Source organism: Crotalus tigris, unplaced genomic scaffold, assembly GCF_016545835.1.
Source record: "Crotalus tigris isolate CLP2741 ecotype Arizona unplaced genomic scaffold, ASM1654583v1 scf7180000017536.10889498, whole genome shotgun sequence".
Classification (NCBI taxonomy): domain Eukaryota; kingdom Metazoa; phylum Chordata; class Lepidosauria; order Squamata; family Viperidae; genus Crotalus; species Crotalus tigris.
In genome coordinates this window covers 7,166,630-7,192,971 of record NW_024096460.1, presented here as the reverse complement: position 1 = coordinate 7,192,971, position 26,342 = coordinate 7,166,630, and the positions used below count along the sequence as shown (strand labels likewise).

The window sequence follows — 26,342 nt, the reverse complement described above, 5'->3', positions numbered from 1 at the left end:
TGTAACAGTGGCACCGGCAGTAATAGGTGCACTATGCTATACCTATGTAACACCACTATTACGTGGGTAGCATTGGCTGCCCGTAGGCTTCTGGGTACAATTCAAATTGCTTGTTGTCACCTTTAGATCGCTATATGACCTGGGGCAGGTTACTTGAGGGACCACCTATCCACATGATTTCTGCCCATTCTACTAGATTAGACAGAGTGAAGCTGTTGGTGAAACCAGTGTCACCTGGTGGAGCCTTGAAAGTATTATGACTGCTTTATGGAATAGCCTCCCACCAGAAATACAAAAGACCCAGACCCTTCCGGATTACAGTTTTCCCCCAGGCACTGGGGCCAAGATATTGATAGAGTAGGCACAGGATGGTTGATGCATAAATGTCAATTTTTATTGAGGCCTGAACACAATTTGTTTTATATGATTGCTTATTATTTTTATTAATGTGTTTTTGTTTTGTTTACCTGTTAGATAGATGGCTATATAAATTTGTATAATCATTATCATTATTATCTGACATTGATGATTCAGTCAATATGAAATTCATTTGTTCTCCTTTCCAACATGAAGCTCAATGAGTTTCAAATCCAGAGAATCTAATCCACTGTCATGCTAGAATATAATCAATACTCTATCAAAATCACTCTGGGGATTTTATAACAAGAATTACCAACATCTGTGATTTTACACTGTAGACAGTTTTCCACAGATCTCTTTGCTCTTGCTTTAACTTGAACATTCCTCAGCCTGACTCAAGACAATTATTTTTCAGAGTTATTGTATAAATAAAGTAAAATCCAGCTGTCAAAATGGTCAGTGATTTGGAATATCAAGCACATTTTCTCTATCCGTCATTATACTGATTAGAAGTGAGATATTAAAAAAATGAATAATTCAGGGTTTGGAGGGGATTATGTTTAGCTATCCTAGCTATTGTTTATTCACATCTTGAGTACGATTAGTAACTTAGTTTTGTTTAAGTAAAGTGAGATAGCCTTTATCTGTAATTCAGGCTTTATCAGTCCATTCAGATATTCCAAAGACTTTTGATTGCAAATATGAAAGCATCTCTGTGTCTGAATGATTCTGTATTCACACTAATTAAGAAGGCCTAGCTATGGTCTGGCCATTTGGATATCAAGAAAACTCCAGATCTCCTATTTCAATCATACAGAAGCACTATATAGATTGTTCAAATTAAAGTTTATTTTTAGACTATTGATCTGTATTTTTTTTCCCAAAAAGTTTTTATTTTTCAATTATCAATTACATGAACAAAAAAGAAGAAATTTCACATTTGACAAGATAGAATGAATACACCTAGATGTCGCTTGCCCACCCCCCCCGAAACTGCATCCGCCCTCTCTTATACTCTCCCTTACTTCCCTCCTCCTTCTCCCTCCCCTCGCCTCTCTCTCCCTTCCCCCTCTCCTCTCACCATCCTACTTCCTCCCTAACCTTTCTCCTCCTCTCTCATCCCTCTTCAGATACAGTACCGGGGAAATGCCCAAGCAACATCTCTCTCATAAGTTATCCCTTATTATCTTACTTTAATCCTATCATCTAACCTACCTACCCCCCCCCACCCCGACCCCCCTCCCTCCCAGTCCCAAACCCCCCCGCACCCCAACCTCCCCTCCCCCCCACTTCCCAGAGCTTGGCACAGGGTTTTCAAACATATTAAACAAAATCTACTTAACTTTAACTAATGCAAACTAAATCTAACTAAACCTATCCAACTATACAAATAACAAAATCAATAGGTTACTTTAACTCAAATACAAAACAAATTTAAACAAATTAAAAAAAATCAACTATCAAAATCAAATAATGCCAAATTTAAAACAAAAATTGTTCATAATCAAGACAATACTTTTAATCATATCAGAGTTTACCCATTTTTTTTCAAGCATATTAAACAAAATCTACTTAACTTTAACTAATGCAAACTAAATCTAACTAAACCTATCCAACTATACAAATAACAAAATCAATAAGTTATTAACTCAAATACAAAACAAATTTAAACAAGTTAAAGAAAATCAATTATCGAAATCAAATAATGCCAAATTTAAAACAAAAATTGTTCATAATCAAAACAATACTTTTAATCATCTCTACTCTAATCAAAGTTTACCCATTAAATCCCATATTTATTTTAACTTTAACTAATACAAACTAAATCACAATAAGTAAAACGAAAATTATTCATAATCCAAACAATACTTTTAATCATATCTACTCTAATCGTAATTTACCCATTAAATCCCACATTTATTCTTCATATAATTTATCCACCTTCTCCACACCGAGATGTGTATTTCTTTTGAACAATATAAACTTAGCTCTTAACTCTTTCCCCCCAAACCCAAATAAATTTTGTGATAACCTTTTCTCCCAAATCAAAACCTTACAACATTCTTATCCACTTTTAATATATCATAATATATCATAAGTACTCTCAAATATTAAATCACCAAATTAAAACCTATCAACTATTCTCTCGAGCAAAAATCATAATTTTAAGCTTTTAAACTTTCCCCTAAAAAACAAAAATTTAACTTTATACATTTATTAAAAGTTATAGTAAATACTCTCAGATATTAAATCCCTAGATTAAAGCCTATTAAATCTTCTCCCAGGCAAGGATCATAAATTTAAACTTTCCCCTAAATAACAAAGATTTAACAAAACTCCTTATAACTAGCCGGCTGATATTCCAACTTCTCCTTCTATTATCTATTGCTTAGAAAATGACGAAGAACCTTCTGCTGTTCCATTATTTTACTTCTAAAAACTGCATGAGTCATGCCCAATTTCTTTGATAAATCTTCTGTTGAAGAGGACAGCTGCAAAGGTACAACCTGCATATTTTCTTCAATCAGCTACTCTTCCGGCTTTTCTTCCACCTTTGTCTTACTTCTAAAAGCTCCACAAGTACTCAATTTCATTAATGAATCTTCTGTCAAGAGAGATTGTTGCAAAGGTTTAACCTGCATATCTTCTATCAATTGCTCTTCCAACTTTTCTTCTAATATCTCAGCTGTAGGTAATAAAGAGCCCGCCTTCAAAACAGAAGTATAAAAATCTTTCGCTTTTAAAGTCTGTAGCGTGTCCCTGCATAATTCACCACTATTCCAGCCGGTATCTCCCATCTGAAACAAATCTGTCGCCTCTTAAGCTCATCAGCCAAAAAAGCAAAATGCTTTCTTACTTTGAGAATTCTTGAAGATAGTTCTTTCAAAAGTATAACATCCTGGGCTGCAATTTGGAATCTCTGCTTGTAAAAGGCTTGTAAAATTTTATTACGAAGTAATCTACTAAAAAAATAAATAACCACATCTCGTGGCAGATTCCTCTGTCTTGCAACCCTTGAATTAACCCTAAAAACTTTTTCTGTCTCTCTCAATATTTCTTCAGGCTCGGATTCCAAAATAAGAGCTATATCCTTTGCAACCACTTGTCTCAAATTTTCTTGATTATTTTCCTGCATTGCCCTTATTCTTAAAGCAAATTCCATACTTCTGTATTGTATCATAGTAATTTCATCCTGAATTATTTCCACCTTATTTTCTATTTTATCTTCCAATTTTTCAGAATTTTCTACAGCAACATCAATACGCTGATCCAAACGATCTATGTGATCAGCAAACCTCTGAAGCACAGACGCTATATCTTCTCTCAATTTCCTAAATTTATTTTCAATAATTTCACTTATCTCTTTTTCAATTCGTCGTACACTATCTTCCAAAGCGTCCTGTAAGTCTTTAGGTAAAACTGCTGGTAAAGCTGAGAAAAGAGGTGGAAATTTAGACTCAACTTGCTGAGCTGTCTGCATTACCGAAGAGGAGATTGAGGCTTTAGAAACAAAAGCTCCCAAATATTTGAAGCCATCTTAAAAAAAAAAAAAACTCTTAAAATCTTATAAAACCTTTAACAAAGAGAGAGAGAAAAAAAAGAAGACAAAAGGAGGAGAAAAAAGACAAAAGCCCCCTATGTAAATAAAAAAAAAGAAGAAAAAAGAAAGCTGTTACATTGTTTCAAATTGAAGTTCCGGTCCTTTCACTCTTGAAAACAACATCTCAGTGCCATTTTTCACCCCTCTCAAATAAGAAAAGAGAGAAGATGAAATCTTTTCCAGAGTTAAAGTCTCAAAATAATCACAGATATAATCTCCCTGGTCAGCTCTGTCTGCTTTAAATTTTACTCACAAGTTCATTTTGAAAGCAGATGTGTAAGCAGCGTCTAGCTTTGCCCCCCCCAAAAAAATTAGAGCAAAGGCATCCTGGAATGTGGAGAATGCCTCAGACTCCGTGGGAGCTCTCACCCTCCGACCACCAAAGAAAAAAAAACTTTGGGGTCTCTCAGGGAGCCCTGCCACTATCCGAGGGAAACTAATCTCCTCCCCTTTGCCCAGGGAGAGAGATTCCAAGCCACGAGATGGCTGTTGCTCGCTGTCTCAGCTGGCTTTGACACATTCCAGGGCGGATGGCTGAAAACAGCCGCCATCGGCACCGCCGTCACAGGAAGCTCGACTATTGATCTGTATTAATGTCTGTATTCCCCTTTCCCCAATTCCTGGTACGCTCATCGAATGGCATACTGTAGAAAATTTGGCTATAGAGTTAGAAATGATGGGAAGGGATTTCTCAGATTCCATTTTTAGTATCTCTGGAGGCTTCAAAATCAGCATAGCTTCTTCAAGATAGCAAGCAGACTTATTAGATTACTTTGCCACATAAGGAATCTCAAGATTTAAAAAATGGAAAATATTCGGTGTTCATAGTACAATGTCAGCTATTAAGTGTACAGGACACAAATTTGGATAAATCTGCAGGAATTTATATGTTTATTACAAATACTAGAGTATAAGTTATATTTGGTTCTCTTCCCAATTACTACAGGATATTTTGCAGAACAGATAATAATAATAATAATAATAATAATAATAATAATAATAATAAAGTTGGAAGGGACCTTGAAGGTCATCAAGTCCACCCCCCTGCTCAGGCAGGTAACCCTATACCATTTCGGACAAATAGCTGTCCAGTTTCTTCTTAAAAACTTCCAGTGTTGGAGTATTCACCACTTCTGGAGGCAGGTTGTTCCACTGTTAATTGTTCTGTCAGGAAGTTTCTCCTTAGTTCTAGGTTGCTTCTCTCTTTGGTTAGTTTCCATCCGAAAAGAAAGCAATACCTTATTTACCTTAATTTTTGGCACTGTTATTAGCCATTAGACAAAGAACTAAAGAATGTTATGTAGTTGGGAGAAGATAGGATTAAATATCTATGAAGGGAAATTACTTGCTAGATACAGTTTCAAATAATACTCATATTTTGGTATTATGTGAGTAGGCAATTTCATCTAATGTAAATACTATAGATTGTTATAATTAAGTTGAATTCTGTTTGAAACCAATATTAATTCATGTGGGTCCTTATAAACAAACAATATTGCACAATACATGATTCAATCATGACTACAGCCAAACAAGAAAGGATGTACTGCTCAAATTCTGTGTCCAGTGATCTCAGGAAATACTAATGACACATTTATAAAGCTTGTTAAAATTAAAAAAAGAAATTGCTTATTATGGGGGAACTGTATTGTGCGGTTCCAAAAGAAGAGAATATATACAGCTCAGGGCTCTACCAATCAAGCTCAGAGAGCATCAAGGACTCCACCCTTCAACCCTGAGCTATATATAGTATATTCTCTTCTATGGAACCACATATGTGTATCAAATGCTTCAGAGAGCATACAGTACAAATGGAGGAAATTTGAATGTAGGCAAACCTCCATCAAGGTACAACTATTTTTTCTGCATAAATGCCTATAACAGTATGTCATGCTCACCAGTTATTGTGCAGTATCAGATAAGGAGTCCTGTTCTGAGAACTGATCATGTGGAGAGTAATTATAGACATATGATTGAAGCAAGATTCCATTGGAAATATAGATTTTGTATTTCAACTACAGGTAGTCCTCAACTTACAATAGTTCCTTTAGTGACTGTTCAAAATTACAGTGGCACTGAAAAAAGTGACTTATGACTGTCTTGTTCACTTACCACCACTGCAGCATCCCCATGGTCATGTGATTAAAATTCAGATGCTTGGTAACTGGTTCATATTGTGATTGGTTGCCATGAGCTAGGATCATGTGATCCCCTTTTGCAACCTTCTGACAAGCAAAGTCAGTGGGGAAGTCAGATTCAATTAACAACCATGTTACTAATTTAACAACTGCAGTGATTCACTTAACAACTGTGGCAAGAAAGATTGTAAAATGGGGCAAAATTCACTTAAGAACTGACTCACTTAGCAACAGAAATGTTGGATAATGGAAGATAGATTGTTTGCTTCCCATTGGATTGCATGCTGTCTTAGCTGTGGTAAAACATATTACTTCCATAACTGTTTTGGCAACAACAACAATAACAAGAAATTCGCAACACTGATCATTATAAATATGGACTTGCTTTAAAAAAACTGGACATCAAGCTTTGGGTTCTGCAGTGACAATATTTATTGCAAACTAGATTGCAAATTAAATTCCTACTAATTAATGCCATCTTAAGGGGATTAACCTAAAGTTCAGGCATTATTTGAATCTTAATTAAACATAAGGGCAAGTTCAAAAAATGTGACTGTCCTACTGGAGTAAGAACAGGGAAGTCTTAGCACTTAACTGGTTATTTTTCAAGCTTTATCACATTCAACTGTTATCAGTTCTGAGAATGCATAACTTCATACCAGAATGACATATTCTTTGGCAAAAGATACAATAATAGACATGATAGGAAACCTAACACTGAACCTCAGCCATAATAGCATTTTTCTATGGTTGAAGTTCCATCAACACTTTATTTGTTAATATGAGCAGGTTTAACAGGCAGAAATGGCTACCAAATCACATAGCATACATATACTTATATTATCCATTTTATTCAAAACCTTTGTGAGTTTGGAGGATGCTGCCCTTCTAGAATCTATAAGAATACAATGTATGAAACTAGGATATGTACTTTATAAAATGTGCACCATGAGGTAAAAAGCAATGGTGGCTAATCCTATATATATTTATTTCATTATTTAGGAGTAATAAGTCTTTTGAATGTCAAGGCTAAATTCTGAGGCTTGTGAAGTAATCAACTGTAATAAATGTAATTTATTAGTATTTGCTACAATTTGTCCATATCCTTCATTTGCTTTAAGCTTTTGTTAAATATTCATTAGAATCATTCATAATATAATAGGAAGGAATATTTAGTTATCATCCCTGGTTCACATTCATATATCAAAGGAGGAGCATTGCCCCACAACTACTTTTCATTAACACTGATATGTACTTCTGACATTCAACCTGCATTGCAAACCAATCATAATGCAATTTTACATGTTGCTGAATGTATATCTTAGTGTATATTCAGCACAGCATTGTATACTTTCCTCTTTGGGGTCCTTGGTGCTCTCTGAGCTTGGTTGCTTTTTTGCAGACGTTGCATTATCAGGCTAGGTAACATCACAAGTGCTAGATTCGGTAATTAAACATTTGCAAGAAAACACCCAAGCTCAGAGAGCATCAGTGACCCCAGAGTTCATTCCTGAGCCACAAATATTCTCTTCTATCTGTTCTTTTCTCTTTGTCAAATAAGATGAACAACTCAAGTAATTGCTTCCAGAACTAAGGTACATTCTCTAAAGTAGCCTAACTTGTCTTTTTCAGTTCCATGTGATCTGGAAAATATACTTCACCTTCAATGTCAATTTTAAACGTTTACTTACATTCTGTAATTCAGACCCTTTAAAGCTCTTATTTTAAATCTTTGATTTATTCTCCATATTAGGAGCGATAGACAATTTATTAGCAGTGGTACTGCTATTCTTTTCTTTTTTTCTGTGGGATCAAGAAATCTTTGGCAGCTTTTGAGGAAGAAAAACTTACTGCAAATTATACAATATCAAAGTTAAGTCTTCTAAAAAAATATTGATTATAAATGGCAGATTATTTGACACATTAATGTCTAAATGAGGAAAAATGAGGCAATACACATACCTGGACATTTAATTTCAGGACATAAGCTCACAGATCAGGCTATAGAAAATGGTCAGAAGTCATCATCTGTCATTCTAACCTTTTCCATTGAATGGAAATCAAACCATACCCTTCATCTCTTGTTCTTTTCAGGGAAAAACAATTGCACAGCTTCCAAATGGTATGCAGGGCTGTACCTATGAAGATTCCTATCATTTTGAGAGGGTTTTTTTTTTAAAGAGAGGTTTCTTTTCCAAATGTTCTATGTACTGAATCTGGTCTGATTTCCATAGAATCTGGTCTGATTTCCATAGAAGCTCAGTTTTGGTAAGACTTGTACACTGGTTAAATCTTTTATATCTTTTTCGAGCCCTTAACCTTGTTGATAAGCTCTCTGGAAACAAAACTAAGGGGATATGGATTCTCACTGTCTTCTGTGGCATCTAAAGATCAAATAAGCTAATTGTGTTTGGGTCACTGATAAATAAATTAATTTTAGCAAAATAACTTAGTTCTTTGTAGTTGGAAAGTCATCAAAATTTCTGCTCTGGTTTCTTATCTTTTCAAAGACTTCCCTCCAATGTCCCAACATATAGTTTTACTAGCCAAGCTAAATGTTGTATTTTCTGCAATTATGCAAGATAGATCTGTAGATATCACAAATTCAGAATGGCCATACTCTTCTCTCTCAAGATCTGTTGAGTCAGTGATGCATATTTTATTAGTTTGTTCCTTCTGTAAAGATTCCCAACATCTAGTAATAACATCTCTTTTAAGTAACTTCCCAGGCATATCTAATTCATTTTATGTCGTTTCAAAAAAAAAAAAAAACCACGATTAAATCCAAACATTATTTACAAAGTAGCAAAATTGGTTTCTGGAACTATGCTTACTATGAACCAGATGGTATCACAGATGATGAAGAATGATCTATAAATTTTAAGTCAAAACATACTGTATTTTAAATTGTACCATTTTCTTCCACAGCTGCTCTCCAGCACTGAGACCCAACAGTGTTGTTTTCTCTCAATAGGGGTGTATCAGCTGCTTCTTAAACTCCAGCAACATCTCAGCCCCCCAAAACAAGGGTCACCCACCCACTCTGAATATACTCCAACACATTGCAATAATATCTGGATTTTTTCAAAGAAAGCCCTGAGCCAGAGTGCACCAAAACTCCCCTTTGCAAAATGCCTCTTCCTCGTCCATGATTTAATTTTGTATGAGGGACCAAACCTGACATGTATTACTGAGGCAAAAATGAAAGGAGAGAGTAGCATTCCCCTCTTGGAAATTTGCCCAACTAGGTTTTGAGTTTAGTTCCAGCTATGCTTCCTGGATAGGAGAGAGGGGATGTCATCATCTGGCATTCAGAAGAGCTACCCTCTAAGTAGCCAGATATAACATATTATTTATGCATTTGGACCTGATTGCTGGGTTGGTGGTAGATCTTCCCTGAATGATGTATTGGGGGACTTCATCCTGCCTTCACTGGAGCAGAAGACATTTAAGACAGCCATGGACCTATTCCAATTTTTGGAGGGTCCAACTAAATTGAAAAGTGTTGCAGTAAATTTGTTCTCAGTTTTGGAATGGATGGGACATTGTCCAATAGCAGTGGGCATTGAATTTCACTCTTTGTCAGGTCTTGTCAGATTACTCTCTGATTGCTATGGAATTTGGCTTAGTGAAGCTTTCACTGAATCCAACAATCTTATACAATTTTGGAACTCTCTCTCACCATCTGTTTTAGAGAAGGCTGTGGAGAAAGTGATGCAAAAGCTCCAGAGGAAGCAGATTATTTGGACTGTTGGAAATCGGGGTTCAGGCCAAAAAATTGCATTTGTTGTGCTCGTTGATGGTTTGTGAAAAATGGGGGAGTGCATCCATCCTAGTTCTCCTTGATCTCTTTGTGGCTTTTGATACTATTAAATATAATGTCCTTCTGGACTGCCTCTGAAGAATTTGAATGGAGAACACTGGTAGATTTGTTGGACTGCAAGTTAATTTGCATGGGACTAAAGCTCTGATATTGGGAATGTATGCCTCAAATGAAGATAAAGTACTAGTGTATAAAGGACTTATCGAGAGAATAATGGCTTTTTCATATGAACTTTGGTATTTGATTGGGAATTGGAATGGAGTGATCTTAAAATATTTTTAAATATTGAACTTCCTACAGTTTATATATTTATCACTTAAACAGTAATCTTTCCACAATATTTTCTGATAAAAATATTATAATATTAAAAGTTCGATGTGATCGACAATTTAAGGTGTGTTGATATAAAGAGACAGAAAAAATGGCAATTCAAGAGATTACACATACTTTTCTCAAAGACATATATCCTTTGCAAAAATAGATCGATTTCAAAGAATTTAGCTACTATGTTTTCTAAAGTAGACTTTATTACCAAAGACTTTTTTGGATCACCATCTCTTATAAAAGGAAATCCTGTGACTAAATGAAATATTTGCTGTCAAAAGAAGCAGTAGTGCAGACATGTCAAACTTGCGACGTCAGATGACGTCGCGCAACATATCGGGACGGTTTTGCTATTGCCGGCAATGGGGTGGGCGTAGCTTCCGGATGACGTGTCCGGCCCACAGGCCAGCAGTTTGAAATTGTTTGAAAATAATGTAGCTAAAAGTACCATTTTAAAAATAGTGTGCAACACAAGTAAATTTTTAATTAGAGGTTACTTCATACAACAGAATAAACTTAAAAAAGGAGAGTCAAGAGAAAACACAAGCTATTGTGGATGAGATAAAGAGAAAAGAAATAAATTTCCAGAGAAGTATTTCTCAACAAATTACACTTCTACAATAGCAGTTATCTATGTTAAGAGTAAAAGAAATGGAAATAAAAAGGAACTATGTGAAGCAAAAAACTTTTGAATTTGCAAACAAACCAGGGAAGTGGTTGGCATATAATATTATGAAAATGAAAAGAAAAAATATGATTTTGAAGTTACAAAAGGTATGTAGTCTGTTAACAGTGTGGCTATGCAAAAAGCATTTTATTAATATTATTCCAATTTGTATAAAGGAAGTGACATCTTTCCAGATAAAATAGAAGAATACCTAAAGAAACAAAATTTACCAAGGATTACAGAGAAATAGAAACAGATTATAAATAGACCTATGCCAATAAGGGAAGCTATAAAAAATTAAACCAGGAAAAGTGCCTGGAACAGATGGATTATCAGGTTTCTATTATAAACGTTATAAGGATGGATTTTTATAACATTTACAAAATATAATGAACTTTATTTACAGGGAAGATGCCAGAGATTGGAAAAAGGCCAATATAGCACTAATACCTAAAGAGGGACAAGATTTGACTTTAACAAGACTATAGATCAATATCATTATTGAATAAAGTGCAAATTATTTACAACAATTCTAGAAGATAGACTAAAAATAATGTTGCAAGAATTTATTCGTAATGATCAATGTGGGTTTTTATCTAAAAGACAGCTAAGAACAATATTAGAAATGTGTTGGATATTTTGAAATATTTCAAGCAACATAATGAAAAACAAGCAGCGTTGATTTTCTCAGAGGCAGAGAAGGCCTTTGACAATTTCAGCTGGACTTTTTTGTTCAGTGTTTTGGAAGACATGAATTTTGAAGAGACTTTTATAAAATGAAATTGATTTATACTTAACAGAAAGCACAAATAATTGTTAATGGCGATCTAACAAAGCCCTGTGAAGTACAAACAGGAACAAATCAGGAATGTTCATTGTCTACTCCATTGCTTATTTTGGTTCTTGAAATACTGAATATACCTATAAGAGAAGATAACAGGTTCGTAGGAATAAATGTAAAAATAACTCATAGGTTAAGGCAGTGGTTCTCAACCTGTGGGTCGGGACCCCATTTGGGGTCGAACGACCATTTCACGGGGGTCGCCAAACAATGCAGTCCACAATTTCCCCCCCTTTTCCTTAGCTGTGCTACTCCCTTTTATTCTATTGGCTTTTGAAAGCCAATAGTATAGACTCTCTTGAATGGAGTCTAATTCTATTGACTTTCAAAAGCCAATAGGAATTGTTCAGGCTGTCTCTGCCCTGCTGAGCCCGCCAAAAGTCCCATTCTGCAAACGGTGCTGCACCAGTTGAGTAGTCCTCGACTTACGACCGGTTGAGTAGTCCTCGACTTACGACCGGTTGGGGGTCGCAGCATTAAAAAGGTTGAGAACCACTGGGTTAAGGGCTTTTGCAGATGACTTCATGTTGGTTTTGGAGTTTTGTATATTATTAGATCAATAAACAGAAGACAAAGTTGTTAACAAAATATAAAAATAGAGGATCAAATAGAACTGCTGAATAAAATGGGTTTTAAGATTGAAAAGAAAGTTGTAAGATGGGTGGCCAATAAATGTTATAAATAAATAAATTTTATAAATAAATAAACTGAGTATCAGTATGATAAATATGAATTGTATGTTGTTTCAAAATGACTATGTTAAGACATGGAATGAAGTAAAAAAGACATGTTAAGATGGGAGAAACTACAGTTGTCATTGCTGGGAAGAATTTCTGTGACAAAATGTCTTGCCTCAAACTATGTTTTTGTTTCAGATAATACCTGTTTTGTCAAGTGATGTACCATTTAAACAATGGCAAAAGAATATTCTAAGTTGGCGTGGCAGGGGAAAAAAACTACAAGTTAAATATAAGGTGTTACAAGAGGAAAGGAAAGATGAGAATTTTGTTTACCTGATTTGATCATTTATATGGAATTTAGATTTTAAAAATTATTTATTGTTAGCTGCCTAGATCTTCTGGGACTGTGTGGCATAGAACTATAGGAAGTCTTTATTTATGATAAAATTGTGTATGGTCACATCAAATAATTCTAGGTAGCAAACAAGTAGGAAAACAGTAATATCCACATAAAAACAATAGAAAAACAATAAAACATGCTTAATAAAAATCTCCTCAATCAACTAAGGCAAAAACACAAACCAGACTCCATTAACATCCTGTCCTTAAGGCATTTGGGGAAAGTTTTTAGACTTTCAGAAAAAACAGCATGGCCAGGGAGGCATTTTGGCAGAAAAATAAATTATCTTATGCTCATGTTGAATATAATTCATTAAATTTCTGAGAAATTTGGAATCGAATTTGAAATGAATTGTCTATATCCTTAATTACCTATGTGATTTCTAAGATCATCCTCAAATGCTCTCTTTAGTTATCAAGTATCAGGATCGGGGATTTTTCAATGATGGCCGCATACTTTCTATGTATATTGTGTAATCCAAGAACTTCTCTTAGTCACTTTTGTTTTTCAAATGAAACAGAGGAGTTCTGCTTTTCTCTCTTTGCTCCTTTGCCTTCTTTTATCTAACCCAGTTTTCTAGAGTAATGATTAAGCAACCAATGGTCTTCTGGCAATATAAAACTGAATAAATTAATTATGACTTTAGCTTTCCTGGAAAATATGAAATGATAGTATTTTGCCATTTCCATTTCATTAAAAATATGTTGTGAGATTAGAATTTTGAAGTGTTAGCAAACATTAATGAGCTATTAGTATTTTTGGTATATTTAAAATTGACTTTTAGTAATAAATTTATGTAAAGTTGGTTCCATTTACATTAGCAAAAAATAAAAAAAAGAAGCATAAAATGACTAAAGACTCAAATGACATCATCAAAACAATCATAGTTGGATACTGGTAGTCTTTAGCAAATCATTTCGAAAATGTTAGCTTGTATAGGAAGCTATAATAGATCTATAAGTCATGATAAATCATTCGTTCTACTAGATTTATAGGTGCTCAAAGACTATACAATAAGAATGCTGTGTTATTAAATTAAAAACATAACTTTATCTTCAATTTTATTTTATGTTTATACTTTTGAATCATTTTTTATTCTCAGACTAGTCCATGCATTTATTTTTCTTGGCAATGTATTCAGAAGTGGTTTGACCTTGTCTTCCTAAGGCTAAGGGAAAATGACATTAGAATCACCCAGTGGTCTTCATACCTAAAGCAGATTTAGAGCTTTTGAGTCTCCTGGTTTCAAGCCTGGAATTTTTTAACCATTACACCAAACTGGTTGTCTTTACTTGCAATTATCAAATGTGTTATCGTAAAATCATTGCAGGGAGACATTAATTGCCCATTGCAAACCCACTATTATTTCACAAGGGCTAGTTTTGTTATTTTCTGTCCATAAAACTTGAAGAGTCTTGAGTGATACCTCAACAATCAAATACAGGCAATAAATGAAGTAGTTTATAATCCACCAACAATTATAGCACAATTAATTTGTTAATCGCTAATGCGCCACAAGATTCTATTATTTGAGTGATTACAATACTCTTCTGCTTCATTGACTATGCAAAAGCCTTTGATTGTGTGGATCACAACAAATTGTGGCAAGTTCTTAAAGAGATGGGAGTACCAGACCATCTCATTTGTCTCTTGAGAAACATATATGCGGGTCAAGAAACAACAGTGAGAACCAAACATAGAACCACTGATTGGTTCAAAATTGGAAAAGGAGTCCGGCAAGGCTGTATACTGTCACCCTGCCTATTTAACTTATATGCAGAGCACATCATGAGAAAGGCAGGGCTAGATGAAACAAAAGTTGGAATTAAGATTGCCGGGAGAAATATCAACAACCTAAGATATGCAGATGATACCACGCTAATGGCAGAAAGTGAAGAGGAACTAAAGAGCCTCTTGATGCGGGTGAAGAAGGAGAGTGCAAAAGTTGGCTTGAAACTCAACATTAAGAAAACCAAAATCATGGCATCCGGCCCCCTCAATACCTGGCAAATAGATGGGGAAGAAATGGAGGTAGTGACAGATTTTATCTTCCTGGGCTCCAAGGTCACCACAGACGGGGACTGCAGGCAAGAATAAAAGACGCTTGCTCCTGGGGAAGAAAGCTATGGCAAATCTAGACAGCATACTAAAAAGCAGAGACATCACCCTGCCAACAAAAGTGCGTATAGTCCAGGCCATGGTTTTCCCAGTTGCAATGTATGGCTGTGAAAGTTGGACCATAAGAAAGGATGAGCGCCAAAGAATTGAGGCCTTTGAACTATGGTGCTGGAGAAGACTCCTGCGAGTCCCTTGGACTGCAAGGCGTTCAAACGGGTGAGTCCTAGAAGAGATCAACCCTGACTGCTCTTTAGAAGGCCAGATCCTGAAGTTGAAACTCAAATACTTCGGCCACCTAATGATAAGAAAGGACTCACTGGAGAAGGGCCTAATGCTGGGAAAGATTGAGGGCAATAGAAGAAGGGGACGACAGAGAATGAGATGGCTGGATGGAGTCACTGAAGCAGTAGGTGTGAACTTAAATGGACTCCAGAAGATGGTAGAGGACAGGAAGACCTGGAGGAACATTGACCATGGGGTCGCGATGGGTCGGACACGACTTCGCAATTAACAACAACAACAACAATACTCTTAATGGAGACAGACATTGTGGTTGGTCACCATTTTGAAAATGGTTACGAAGTGGTTCACCCCCATTTTAAACTAGCGTTTCTTAGTCTTTTAATTGTGGAGTAGTGAATAAATATTTAGAAAAAGTAACTAATAAAACTTTAAGAATCTGGTAATTCACTTTTTGTGTGTGTGCGTGCGCATGTACCTTCAAATCAGACTTGACTCCTGGTGACTGTCTGGACTAGTCTGCAGATTTTTTTAGCAACATTTTCAGAAATGGTTAAATATTACCTTCTTTCTGAGGTTAACAGAGCAAAGGTCACCCAACTGATGCATAACACAAGTTTATAATGCATCATATTCCTGTTTCTCGTCTGGTGCCTTAACTACTACAAGTAGTCCTTGACCTATGACTGATCACTTCATGACCATCTGAAGTTAAATAGACTTGAAAAAAATAACTTGTGAGCCATCCTCAAAGTTACGACTGCCACACCACCTCTACATTTTGGATACTTGGTAACCAACTTACATTTATAACTGGTGCGGTGCTCTTTATTCAGATGATAAGTAGAATAAATTTTCAAAAATATGCTCAACAAAGATCGGCAATAATTTAGAGATAATTGAAGAGTTGGTCTGCATTCAACAGTGAATTAACTGGGTTCACACTGAAAGTGTGTTTGTATAAGGTCACCCAGCTTCAAATTATGTGATAATCATTCTCAATACAAGTGTATTATAGTAGAAATTATGAAAAAATATTTAAAAAATACAACTTGACATTCTTAAAAAAAAGATTGGCATGAAACTCAATGAAAAAGATTTATGAATTAATTTCTGTGAAATTGAAAATAAATTGCTCTATGCAATCTAATTTAGACTCAATTGTATTCTATATGTTAATGGGGTTACAGCTTGGATTGGTTCTTTCTGGATTACTAGCCCCCAGAAATTTAACCCCCCCCCCGGGGTTCTATGTAGAAGAGAAGCTAATCACATTGAAAACAGTCTTTGTGTCTTTATATGATGGTAGCTTCTGACTTCATCAGCTTTGTCTCAGTGTGTGTGTTTGCCCTTGCATATGAGAGAGAATACACAATTGTGAGGGTTTTTTGTTGCTAAGCAACAGCTTTCTGGCTTCCTGAATAAGCTAGAGTGGCTGCCTGGCCTACTCTGCCCTTAGACAGAATACATAAACATTTTCACTACTTTTATTTATTTTGATTATATTTGCAGATAATGATTTTGTATTTGCTGCTTCCATTATTATTTTATGAATCTTGTCTCTGTATTGTGCTATGTGTATACATTTGAATACATATACAAAATGATTACCTTTTTCACCAAGGGAATAAAAGTACACATTTATTATTTAATCTTTAAGACTAAGCTTTTCTGCCCTCTTTAAATCTAAATATAAAACTCGATTTATAAAAAATAGTTACAAGTCATCTTCTACTGAAATTAAGGATAGGCACAACATCTGGTTATCATTTATTTTCCTGCCACACAACTGTGGTTGGTTTATACTTATAAATCAACCTACAATTGTGTGTTGCATGTCGAAAGCAAAGTTCACAGGGTTATTGTGAGAAACATCATAGGAGCAAGGAGTGTTAGGTATGTTCATCATCTTGAGTTATTTGTAAAAATTAATAAAGCAGGATATAAATTGCATAAGAAATAAAAATAAGTATCTTGCAAAGAAAAATAATGTACACTTCTGTCATATGAATAATTATATATTCAATAACTCACTCCATCATTCATTTATTCACCTGGATTTGAGACATAAGCACTGTACAATGGGGTGAGCTTTCATTCCTGCCCCTGGGTGATCAAAAACACCCCAACGGAACTACTTCAAAAGTTCATGGTGCATCTAGCAGTGTGCGGCCAAGCAGTATCATGAATCAACACCACACTGGAAGTGGTTCCCTAGAAAATCCCGCCAAATGTGAAGATACCAGAGGAGTACTGCTAGTAAAGTTCATGGAACATGGTTTGACCATCAATTCAGAAGTCTACTGTGAAACATTACAAAAACTCAGACAAGCCATCATAATAAGTGTCGTGGCATGCTGACGGTGTGATGTTAGTTCATGATAATGCTCATCCACACATCATTAGACGTACCAAGAACTTTGGAAGCAGTTCCATTGGGATGTTTTTGATCAAACCCCCCCCCCCATAGCCCAGATTTGGTGCCGAGCGACTACTACTAAGGAATTTCAAACCTTGTAAGATGTTATGAAGTGCCTCAGTTTGAATGGGGATTATGTCAAAAAGTAATGTAATGTTGTAATTTTCTAATGTGTATAATAAAAATTCTGTATCTGTGAGTGTCTGTCATTGATAATCAAATGGAGGTTTATTCCCAAATTGCCCTTGTAGTTTGGGCCCAAAGACATGCAGAATAGAATACATTATGGTGATCTATTACAGATTGCTATCCCACACAAACTTATTAAGACAGTACTGAGTACTGCCAAGTAAAGGTAAAGATAAAGGTTTCCCTGTCCAATCATATCTGACTCTAGGCCATAGTGCTCATCTCTGTTTCTTGGCCAAGGGAGCCAGCGTTGACTGAAGACATTTTCCATGGTTAGTGGCCAGCACACGGAACACTGTTACCTTCCCACCAAAGTGGTACTTATTAATCTACTTGCATTTGCATGCTTTCATACAGTGCTTAAGTTTCAAATCCAGGCGAATGAATGAATGATGGAGTGAATTACTGAATATATAATTATTCATACAACAGAAGTGTACATTATTTTTCTTTGCAAGATACTTATTTTTATTTCTTTATGCAATTTTTATCCTGCTTTAATAGTTTTTATAAATAATTCAAAGTGATGAATGTACCTAATACTCCTTGCTCCTATGATGTTTCTCACAATAACCCTGTGAACTTTGCTTTCGACATGCAACATACAATTGTAGGTTGATTTTATAAGTATAAACCAACCACAGTTGTGTGGCAGGAAAATAAATGATAACCAGATATTGTGCCTATCCTTAATTTCAGCAGAAGATGATTTGTAACTATTTTTTATAAATTGAATTTTACATTTAGATTTAAAGAGGGCAGAAAAGCTTAGCCTTAAAGATTAAATAGTAAATGTGTATTTTTATTCCCTTGGTGAAAAAAGTAATCATTTTGTATATGTATTCAAATGTATACACATAGCACAATACAGAGACAAGATTCATAAAATAATAATGGAAGCAGCAAATACAAAATCATACTTGGTTCATTATCTGCAAATATAATCAAAATAAATAAAAGTAGTGAAAATGTTTATGTATTCTCTCTATGGACAGAGTAGGCTAGGCAAGCTTTTTAAAAAGATGTTTAGAAACTCATGTGCAAATGGGAAGAAGAAGCCTTTGTCTGAAGAGAATGTATTTTATAGGAAACTAAACAGATTTATCCAGCCTTAAAATCTTTTTCCTCATGTACATTTTCCTCTTTAAAAAGGCGCTTGCAGAATGACAGAAATAGGAAACAACTGATGACAAAAGAAATAAGCATTACTCCTTGTTTTCCTTGTTCATTGTATTCTTTTAGTTATCTTTTTTTCTAAATGAACAAAAGGCAACAAAGCTTTTTTTTGTATAATTTGTAATTTCACTTCTGGTCTATCCCCATTTCCTATGAACTAGAGCAAAGATTCCCAGCCAGAGGTATTCGCACTACCTGCGAGACAATATTCCAGGGCGTGCAAAAACTTGGTTTTTCAAAATTGTAGTGTATATGCATAATTCGTTGCCGTTATTTAGAACTTTTAGAAGTGTTTTAGGGATGCGAGGTATAGAAAAGGTTGGGAGCCGCTGAGCTAGAGAATTACTAAATTTTACTACTGAACAAGTAACCCATTTCTTCCTTGAAATCCAATATGCTCCATGTTATATTTAATTTTTAGGTTAATCAAGATTACAGTGTTTTCTGAATAATTTAAGGAATGAGTAAAAAAGAGCAATAACCATATTGAGAATTACAAACCATGAAAAACAAATGTTTATTTTGACTAGGTACTGTAGAATTTATAATAAATTGCTCATTATTAAAATATGTATTATAGTGTTTGTAAAGAAGCATTGATCTTGTTAAATAAAGATTAAGAAAAATATATAGATTGAACTTTACTTTTTTTTTTTGCTGAGGACTTATTACCAGTAACATTTCTGGTAGCTTCTTGTATTTTTTTTTGCTATTATATACATTTGAACTAAAATGTGATGTTTCTCTGTGTCATATATGTATGTATATATGGGTTTATGCATAATAGTATTTTTTTGAGAATGAAATGCAACGAAGTTTCATTTTAATATATGCCAATTAGTGTACATTTAAAATGACAATGAAGGTTTTTTCCCCTATTCTATTCTATTAGATTTAGCTTACATTGTTATTTTCTGTAAGTATTTATAATTGTTACCTTTTCGAAGGTTAAGCAAAACATATTTGTCTCCAAATGATTTGTCTCCATTATGATGGAGCCTATAATTATTCCTGTAGAAAATCAGGTCTTGTTTTAAGTATCAAACCTATTAGGGGATCTCCTAAACTTTTCAGAACAGATTCAGAGATGTCCAGTTTTTGTTTGGGGAAGGAAAGAGTCTCTGCTTTTTTCCCCTCTTTTTTATGTGAGGACTGTGTTGAAGGAAAAATCTTTATCAGGGTCCAGTCCAAGCCGGGAATAAACAACATGGCAACTGCTTTAGAAAGAAAGTTGTAGTTTATTGAAGAGGAGAACCAGACAGAAAGATGGCTCTGGAAAAAAAGAGAGAGCACATGTAGTAGGGAGTGGGTTTTTATACCCTGTTGGGCTTTTGTTTGGAGTTGTTTCCTGTTCTTGTTTCAGACTTTGTATTTCCTGTGTCATGTACTTTGACCTGAGTCTGAGTGTGTCCCTTTGGCATCTGTGGGTTAATCCTATTATGTCCTGTCTTAGAGTTTGGGTGGGGTATGTAGATTTTAGGTGTCTTTGTCTTCCTAAGCTTCTAGCTGGAGGGCTCCAACCTTCCTGAATGGATTATTACATCTGCATTTCTACAGAGCTGGTTTCTGCTTGGGGGGAGGGAGACTTGGGGCTATTAAGAAAAACTGGGCATGCTTTTCTGCCTCTTCAAGATGCGTTGAGGAAATATAATATTCTGCCCTTTTAATATTTCCTTCTTTGGGGGGGGGTGTCTTCCCATAACTGTTTTATGTGCAAGACTGAGCTAAAGGTTGTGTCATGTTTTTGTGAGTTCCAAAAAGAAACAAAATTTGAGCCAAACATTTTCATATTTAAAGCTCATATTTCATTGCTTCTTTCTTACTACAAAAATAGTAAGAGAAAAAAATGCATTTAAGAGGAATACCAGTCTAAAATTTGAGAAGGAGTTGCATCCCTAATTCTAGAGGCAAAACCTTGGCAAGAAACCCCCTTATCAGGTTTTTGTTTTTCTGTCGCAAGCAGTACAATGTTTAACCACTTATTTAGTGACTTCACAGTTAAGACAGTGATGAAAAAGTAACTTTAATTCTCAAATTTATGACCTTTGCAGATCTGTAAAGCAAAGGATAGCTGAAATAAGTTCCATTTTTTTTTAGCCAACTAGCAAATGATTTTCATTAATGCATATTGAAACCTGTTCAGGGTGTTATTTACATAATCAGTGTGGTACTTTGTGCTATCTAGAACTTTACAAGTCTAGAGTATTAGTCACTATTTGAAATTTTAGAACACTTTTCAAAGGCAAGTCTATGTGGAACACCTTAAGGGGGCTTAAATAGAAAGTAAAGCACTGATCACTATCACTAGACTTACCTTGCTGTGCAATTCTTTATATAATTATTTGGAAATAATGGAACTTAATCCATTTTTTAATCCTAAATATCAATAAAATTACAGGGCATTACATTAATTTATGAGATAAATTTACTCTAATTAATTCAATTAATATGTTAATCCACTAAATGTTTTGGTCCTGAAGGAAAAGATAAGTCAGATATTTGTTCTTTTTAGTTTTATTTCCATACTTGGAGGACCATCTATTTTAAACGTTTTCAGACATAAATCAACACAAAATGACTGCCCCTTGTTATTCAGGATAGAATAGTAACACAAGTGTCATGGTAACATATAAACATTCCATCTTCTGTTAGACTTTGATGACAATTTTTGGCTTTGTAACAAAAGAATAAAAATCAGTTCTGCTGCTTGGAAACATTAAGGTTTTTAATAGTCAACCCAGCTTCCTTTGAAAGCACAAATTATTTATCTTGTATGGCACCTAAATCTTTAATGAAATCTGATCCATTACATTTATTTCTGGTAAGATTTTTTGTTTTATTTTATTTTCTTGGTTATCTTATATAGAAAACATATAAACCAGTAATGTCCATGGAGGGCAGGGTAAAAAAATGGTCAGAGCAGGACAGTTAGAAACTTACCCATATATACATGCATGCAATCTTGCTGCTGACACAAACTATTTGAAAGTACATTACAACCTGGAAAATAAATGTTATCTCTTGGAGTATTGGTCACTATCCTTAAATATTTGCAGTTTCAAGACATTAAATGCTGGTTTCCTTGGGGGGGGGGACAAAAAGAGGTACATTGATAAAGTAAATTGTTTAGTTTTTTGTACTTTGCAGAAAATATAAAGTGTCCTTAAACATTATTTGCAGTATCACTTCTCATAGTAATTTTCTTATACTTTTCATTTAACTTATTTTTAAATTTAATCTATATCTCAGATTTTTAAAAGTACTGTACTTATCCAATAAGGACAAATAATTTTATTTACACAAACACCACACAAAAGTCTTGCAAACTGAATAGAGACCTGATAAGTATAAAAGTTACTATTGAGGACAATTGAATAAGACAAAGTGCATACAACTGAGGACAACCCACCTCAGCTGAAAAACATGGATTCCTCTGCCTGAAGACTATTCTTCTAGGGATAGCCTTCTTGTGAATTTTGACTTTTTCTGTAATGCTTAAGCACAGCTTCTTCACTTTCCTTCCCTTTATCATGCCTTTTGACATGGTGTGATGATTGCCACTTTTGACTTTAATATCTGGGATGGGTAAGATTTAAAATTTGAAAGTTGCAACTGATCATCCTGACCTTACAAAAGGCTGCAGGAGGCCATTGGTAATGCTATAATAGATTGGGTGTTGCTGAATTTTTTTCACTTAGGTTTTAACTGGTTTTAAGGATAGGAATGTGAGTTGAAGGTTTCCCAAAGTTAAATTGGTCCCATTTATCCCAGAAAACTCATACAAAATTAAAGATTAATTGGATAGGAAGCACAGATATTGCTTTCATTTCTAATTATTTTATAAGTAAAGAAAGATAATCCTTAATGTTTTAGGCCCTGACATCTTTAATAGTGGTTCTTTGATGTATAGAAATGAACTTTATTTTACTGTATGTTCATCAGATTGCAAGTAACCTTTTAATTTTTACCTTTTTCTCTAGAGATAAGAGAAAATTGCTATGGAGTTAAAAACTGGGGAAAATGCAAAGCTATTCAGCTTAATAAAGCAACAAATAAATCAACTTTGACACAGGTACAAAATGCTGTTTCAATTGAATCTTCTAATTAGAGAACGGTATGCAAGAATATTTTGAAAATGGATATTTATATGTCTATCGCATGCTGCTCTTTGCTGTATGTTTATTCAGAATTCACTTATTAGGAGAAAAATCATATCTTGATGGCTAAGATATTACTATTCTGTTTGCAACTTATTTGTTAATTCATATACTTTCCACCTACTTAGAAAAGAAAAAGTCAGTATCAGTAAAGAAAATGCTTTCTTGAAAAGCATTCTTGGTCCAAGGTTAGTTGTCAGGAGAATTGGCAGGTTGTTTTTTCAGAATATGGATTACATTTCAGAAAACATAAGTCCATGGGCTTACCATATTTCACAGAAACTGCTGTATTTCACCTGATAAATGCCAAATATTTTATTTGACCGTAGAATGTTACTCTTTCCTCAAGGCTTCATGTGATGTAATTTCATGTGACGTAATTTTAAAGCTGTACAATGTAGGATCAATCACTTGTTATTATGCACTATAATGGCCTACATGGTATTACATAGTGTAATAAAATCCTATAGTATAATAGTAGTATAGTATAATAGTACAGTACAACAAAAAGTGCATAAAATCCACCTGGTGAAATTAGGGCTCTCCTCTCCCCACGGAGATAATAGGAACCAACAGAACCAATGAAACAAGAGAGGAGAAACAAACCAGCACTTTTCATAGAGACTATTACAAGAAGAGGAAGAAGACTAAGGATGCTATTACCACAGTTTACTGAATTTTCTTTCTCCCCCACCATCTTACTCTCCTATGCTATTACTGCTCACATGCAAGCTGCTAGGACAGGTAGGCAACCTTGGCTCTTTTATGACCGTGGACTTCAACTCCCAAAATTCCTGAGCCAGCATGGCTGGTTCAGGAATTCTGGGAGTTGAAGTCCATGAGTCATAAAAAAGCCAGATTGCCTACCCCTGTATATAAGGACAATCGTATTCACTAAAAACTGGTAATGGAGGCTTTAAAATATTACTCTGATGAAATAATTAGTAGTAGAACAACTGCAACACTTTTTATAAAGCCACCAAGCAGTGAGGGATTATCCTTTCATGATTTTTTTGTTCTCTCTTTTTGTCTCAAAGTCTTTCAGGATGGGAATCTTTATGGGGCAACTCTTAACCTAATGACCTAAACAACTACTGTTTATTGTAAAAACCACTGACAGACAGCAGGCAGTATAAATAGTCTGACAAAATAAAGTAACTAAACATGCAGTGACAAAAGTGGGTGGATAGGATATCAGCTTTTCACTCTTGTGTTCTTCAAGTAATAATTTCTAAGAATCATAGCCGAGTGGCAAAATTTGTTTTCTTTACTCATTTTCTTACCTTGTGATGAGTGTGTGGGTTTTGAAGCAGTGATTTGCGGACAATCTCAGAGGAGATATTGATGAGACAGTAAAACACCCACACAATTTTCTTGGCAACAGTACAAAATAGGTTGCCATTGCCTTCTTCCAGAAATTGGAAAGAAAGAGAGAGAAAAATTACTTTCCAATCTAGCCTAAAGTCCTGGAATTCCCACTTATGTTTTAACTAGGCCTCATTTGCTTTTGAGCCAGGATGAAATTAGTTCTATGTTGTTACTTGCTGAGGCCATTACTAATAAGATTGCATTCTGAGTAAGATATAAAAGATGATAGCAATGGGCCATACTGCATGATATTGATTCAACAACTGCATAGTACAGAGACTGAAACTATTTTCTGACTTTAAGTGCTACCTTATAACTTCTGTTTATAAGTCTATTGTCATCCTGCAGTATTGGTAGTACTGGGTCTTATTATGGGCCATGTAAATGGCACCCCCTCCCCAAAGAGCAACCCAGGGCAATTCAAATGCTGCTGTGGATTATTTTATTATGCTGGGAATTCTTTACTTCCAACATTAGATCTCAGAATGAATTGTCCACATATGGGTGCATAAACACATTTTGTTAAGGTGACCAACTGTCCTCCTTTAGGGAGGACAGTCCTCCTTTTGTAAGTTCTGTCCTCCCTCAAAAAGTGTCCTCCTTCATGTCCTCCTTTTCAATATTTGAAGACTAATCTGCATGGCTTTTTTTCCCCTCATAGTTCTGGCACCTTTTTTTGATCGTTTTTTTTTTTCAACTTTTGCATCAGCTGTGCTCCTCCCACTATTGGTTTTCAAAAGCCAATAGGAATTGCTGCTGAGCATGCCAAAACACCTGGCTGGCAAACTTTGCACATGCTAGTTGTCTGTATTATTGTTGCAATGAATAAAATGTTTCTTTTATTTACGATATTTTTTTCTTCAGTTTATTTGTGTCCTCCTTTTCATTGTAAAAAAGTTGGTCACCTTAATTTTGTGATATGGGTTAATCACTAAAACTTCTTGTGGGTAATGCATTATTTGTATATGTGCCTTCTGGGCTTATATGCCATTTCAATTATTCCTGCTCCTGACCATTTACACATCCTATTTGGTAACTAAAGTTTAAAAATACCTAACCACATCACCCTATCTCTCCTACTAAGTAACAAATAAAAATCTCTACTTAAATAAAACTCTAAACTAGAAAAAGCGGGAAAATTATAACATGCCTACCTTCATAGTTTAATTGCTTTCCTAAAATCTAGCAGGGTTGGGCAGTATACAGGTAGTACAGGTAGATCATAATAGAGCCTGCCAGCATGATGGTTATTAAGTGAGGCATCCACCTGCCTCACCTAATGACTCCAATCTCCACTTTCCCTGATGCAGATGTTAAGTGACTGTACTGATCATTAAGCAAAGCATGGGCTACCTCGGGTCGGGGAGACACTGGGAGACCTATAGTATATCCAGGCTTCCCTGCCCCTGGCCTCCCAAGTCTTCCCCCATCCCCTGAGGCACCCTATGCTCTGTTTCCTGCCCCTCAGGGTTCTCACAGGCCTTGGGCCTGCTTCAGCCCCCCTCCCTCTGTGTACCATAGACTTTGGACTTGCTTCTCACTCAGCCACCCAACAGAGCCTCAAGTTAGCTACAAAAGCTATTGCCACAAAAAGGCTGTTGCAGCTCCCAGGCTTTGGGCCTACTTCATACTCAGCCACTCAAGCACACAGAGACTAGTAGGATTCAGCCTTTTACTCAGCCTGTTCTTTCAGGGCCCAGCACCACCCAACTAAACCTTTCTGATTTTTAAGCTTGAGAGACAGGTACCTGGCCAATGTAATGTGAAATTCAGCTTTTTTTTTTTTTTAACAGAGGCAGCCTTGTAGCCACTTTGTGCTATTCTGAAAGCAGATGCTATTC

General features: G+C 35.2%; 1 protein-coding gene and 1 long non-coding RNA gene across 2 annotated transcripts in view; one reads left to right on the top strand and one right to left on the bottom strand.

Moving 5' to 3' along the window:
- The window catches only part of LOC120308538, a 32,472-nt gene extending 28,378 nt beyond the window's left edge, over positions 1 to 4,094 (bottom strand). Inside the window, exon 1 of the long non-coding RNA XR_005556869.1 lies at positions 4,038 to 4,094. This is a non-coding gene — a long non-coding RNA (uncharacterized LOC120308538). The remainder of the gene's footprint in view (positions 1 to 4,037) is intronic.
- Positions 1 to 26,342, top strand: part of CUNH10orf90 (chromosome unknown C10orf90 homolog) — a 180,826-nt gene that overhangs the window by 77,510 nt on the left and 76,974 nt on the right. Inside the window, exon 3 of the mRNA XM_039351850.1 lies at positions 22,957 to 23,048. Coding sequence (XP_039207784.1) covers positions 22,957 to 23,048 — 92 coding nt within the window. The remainder of the gene's footprint in view (positions 1 to 22,956; positions 23,049 to 26,342) is intronic.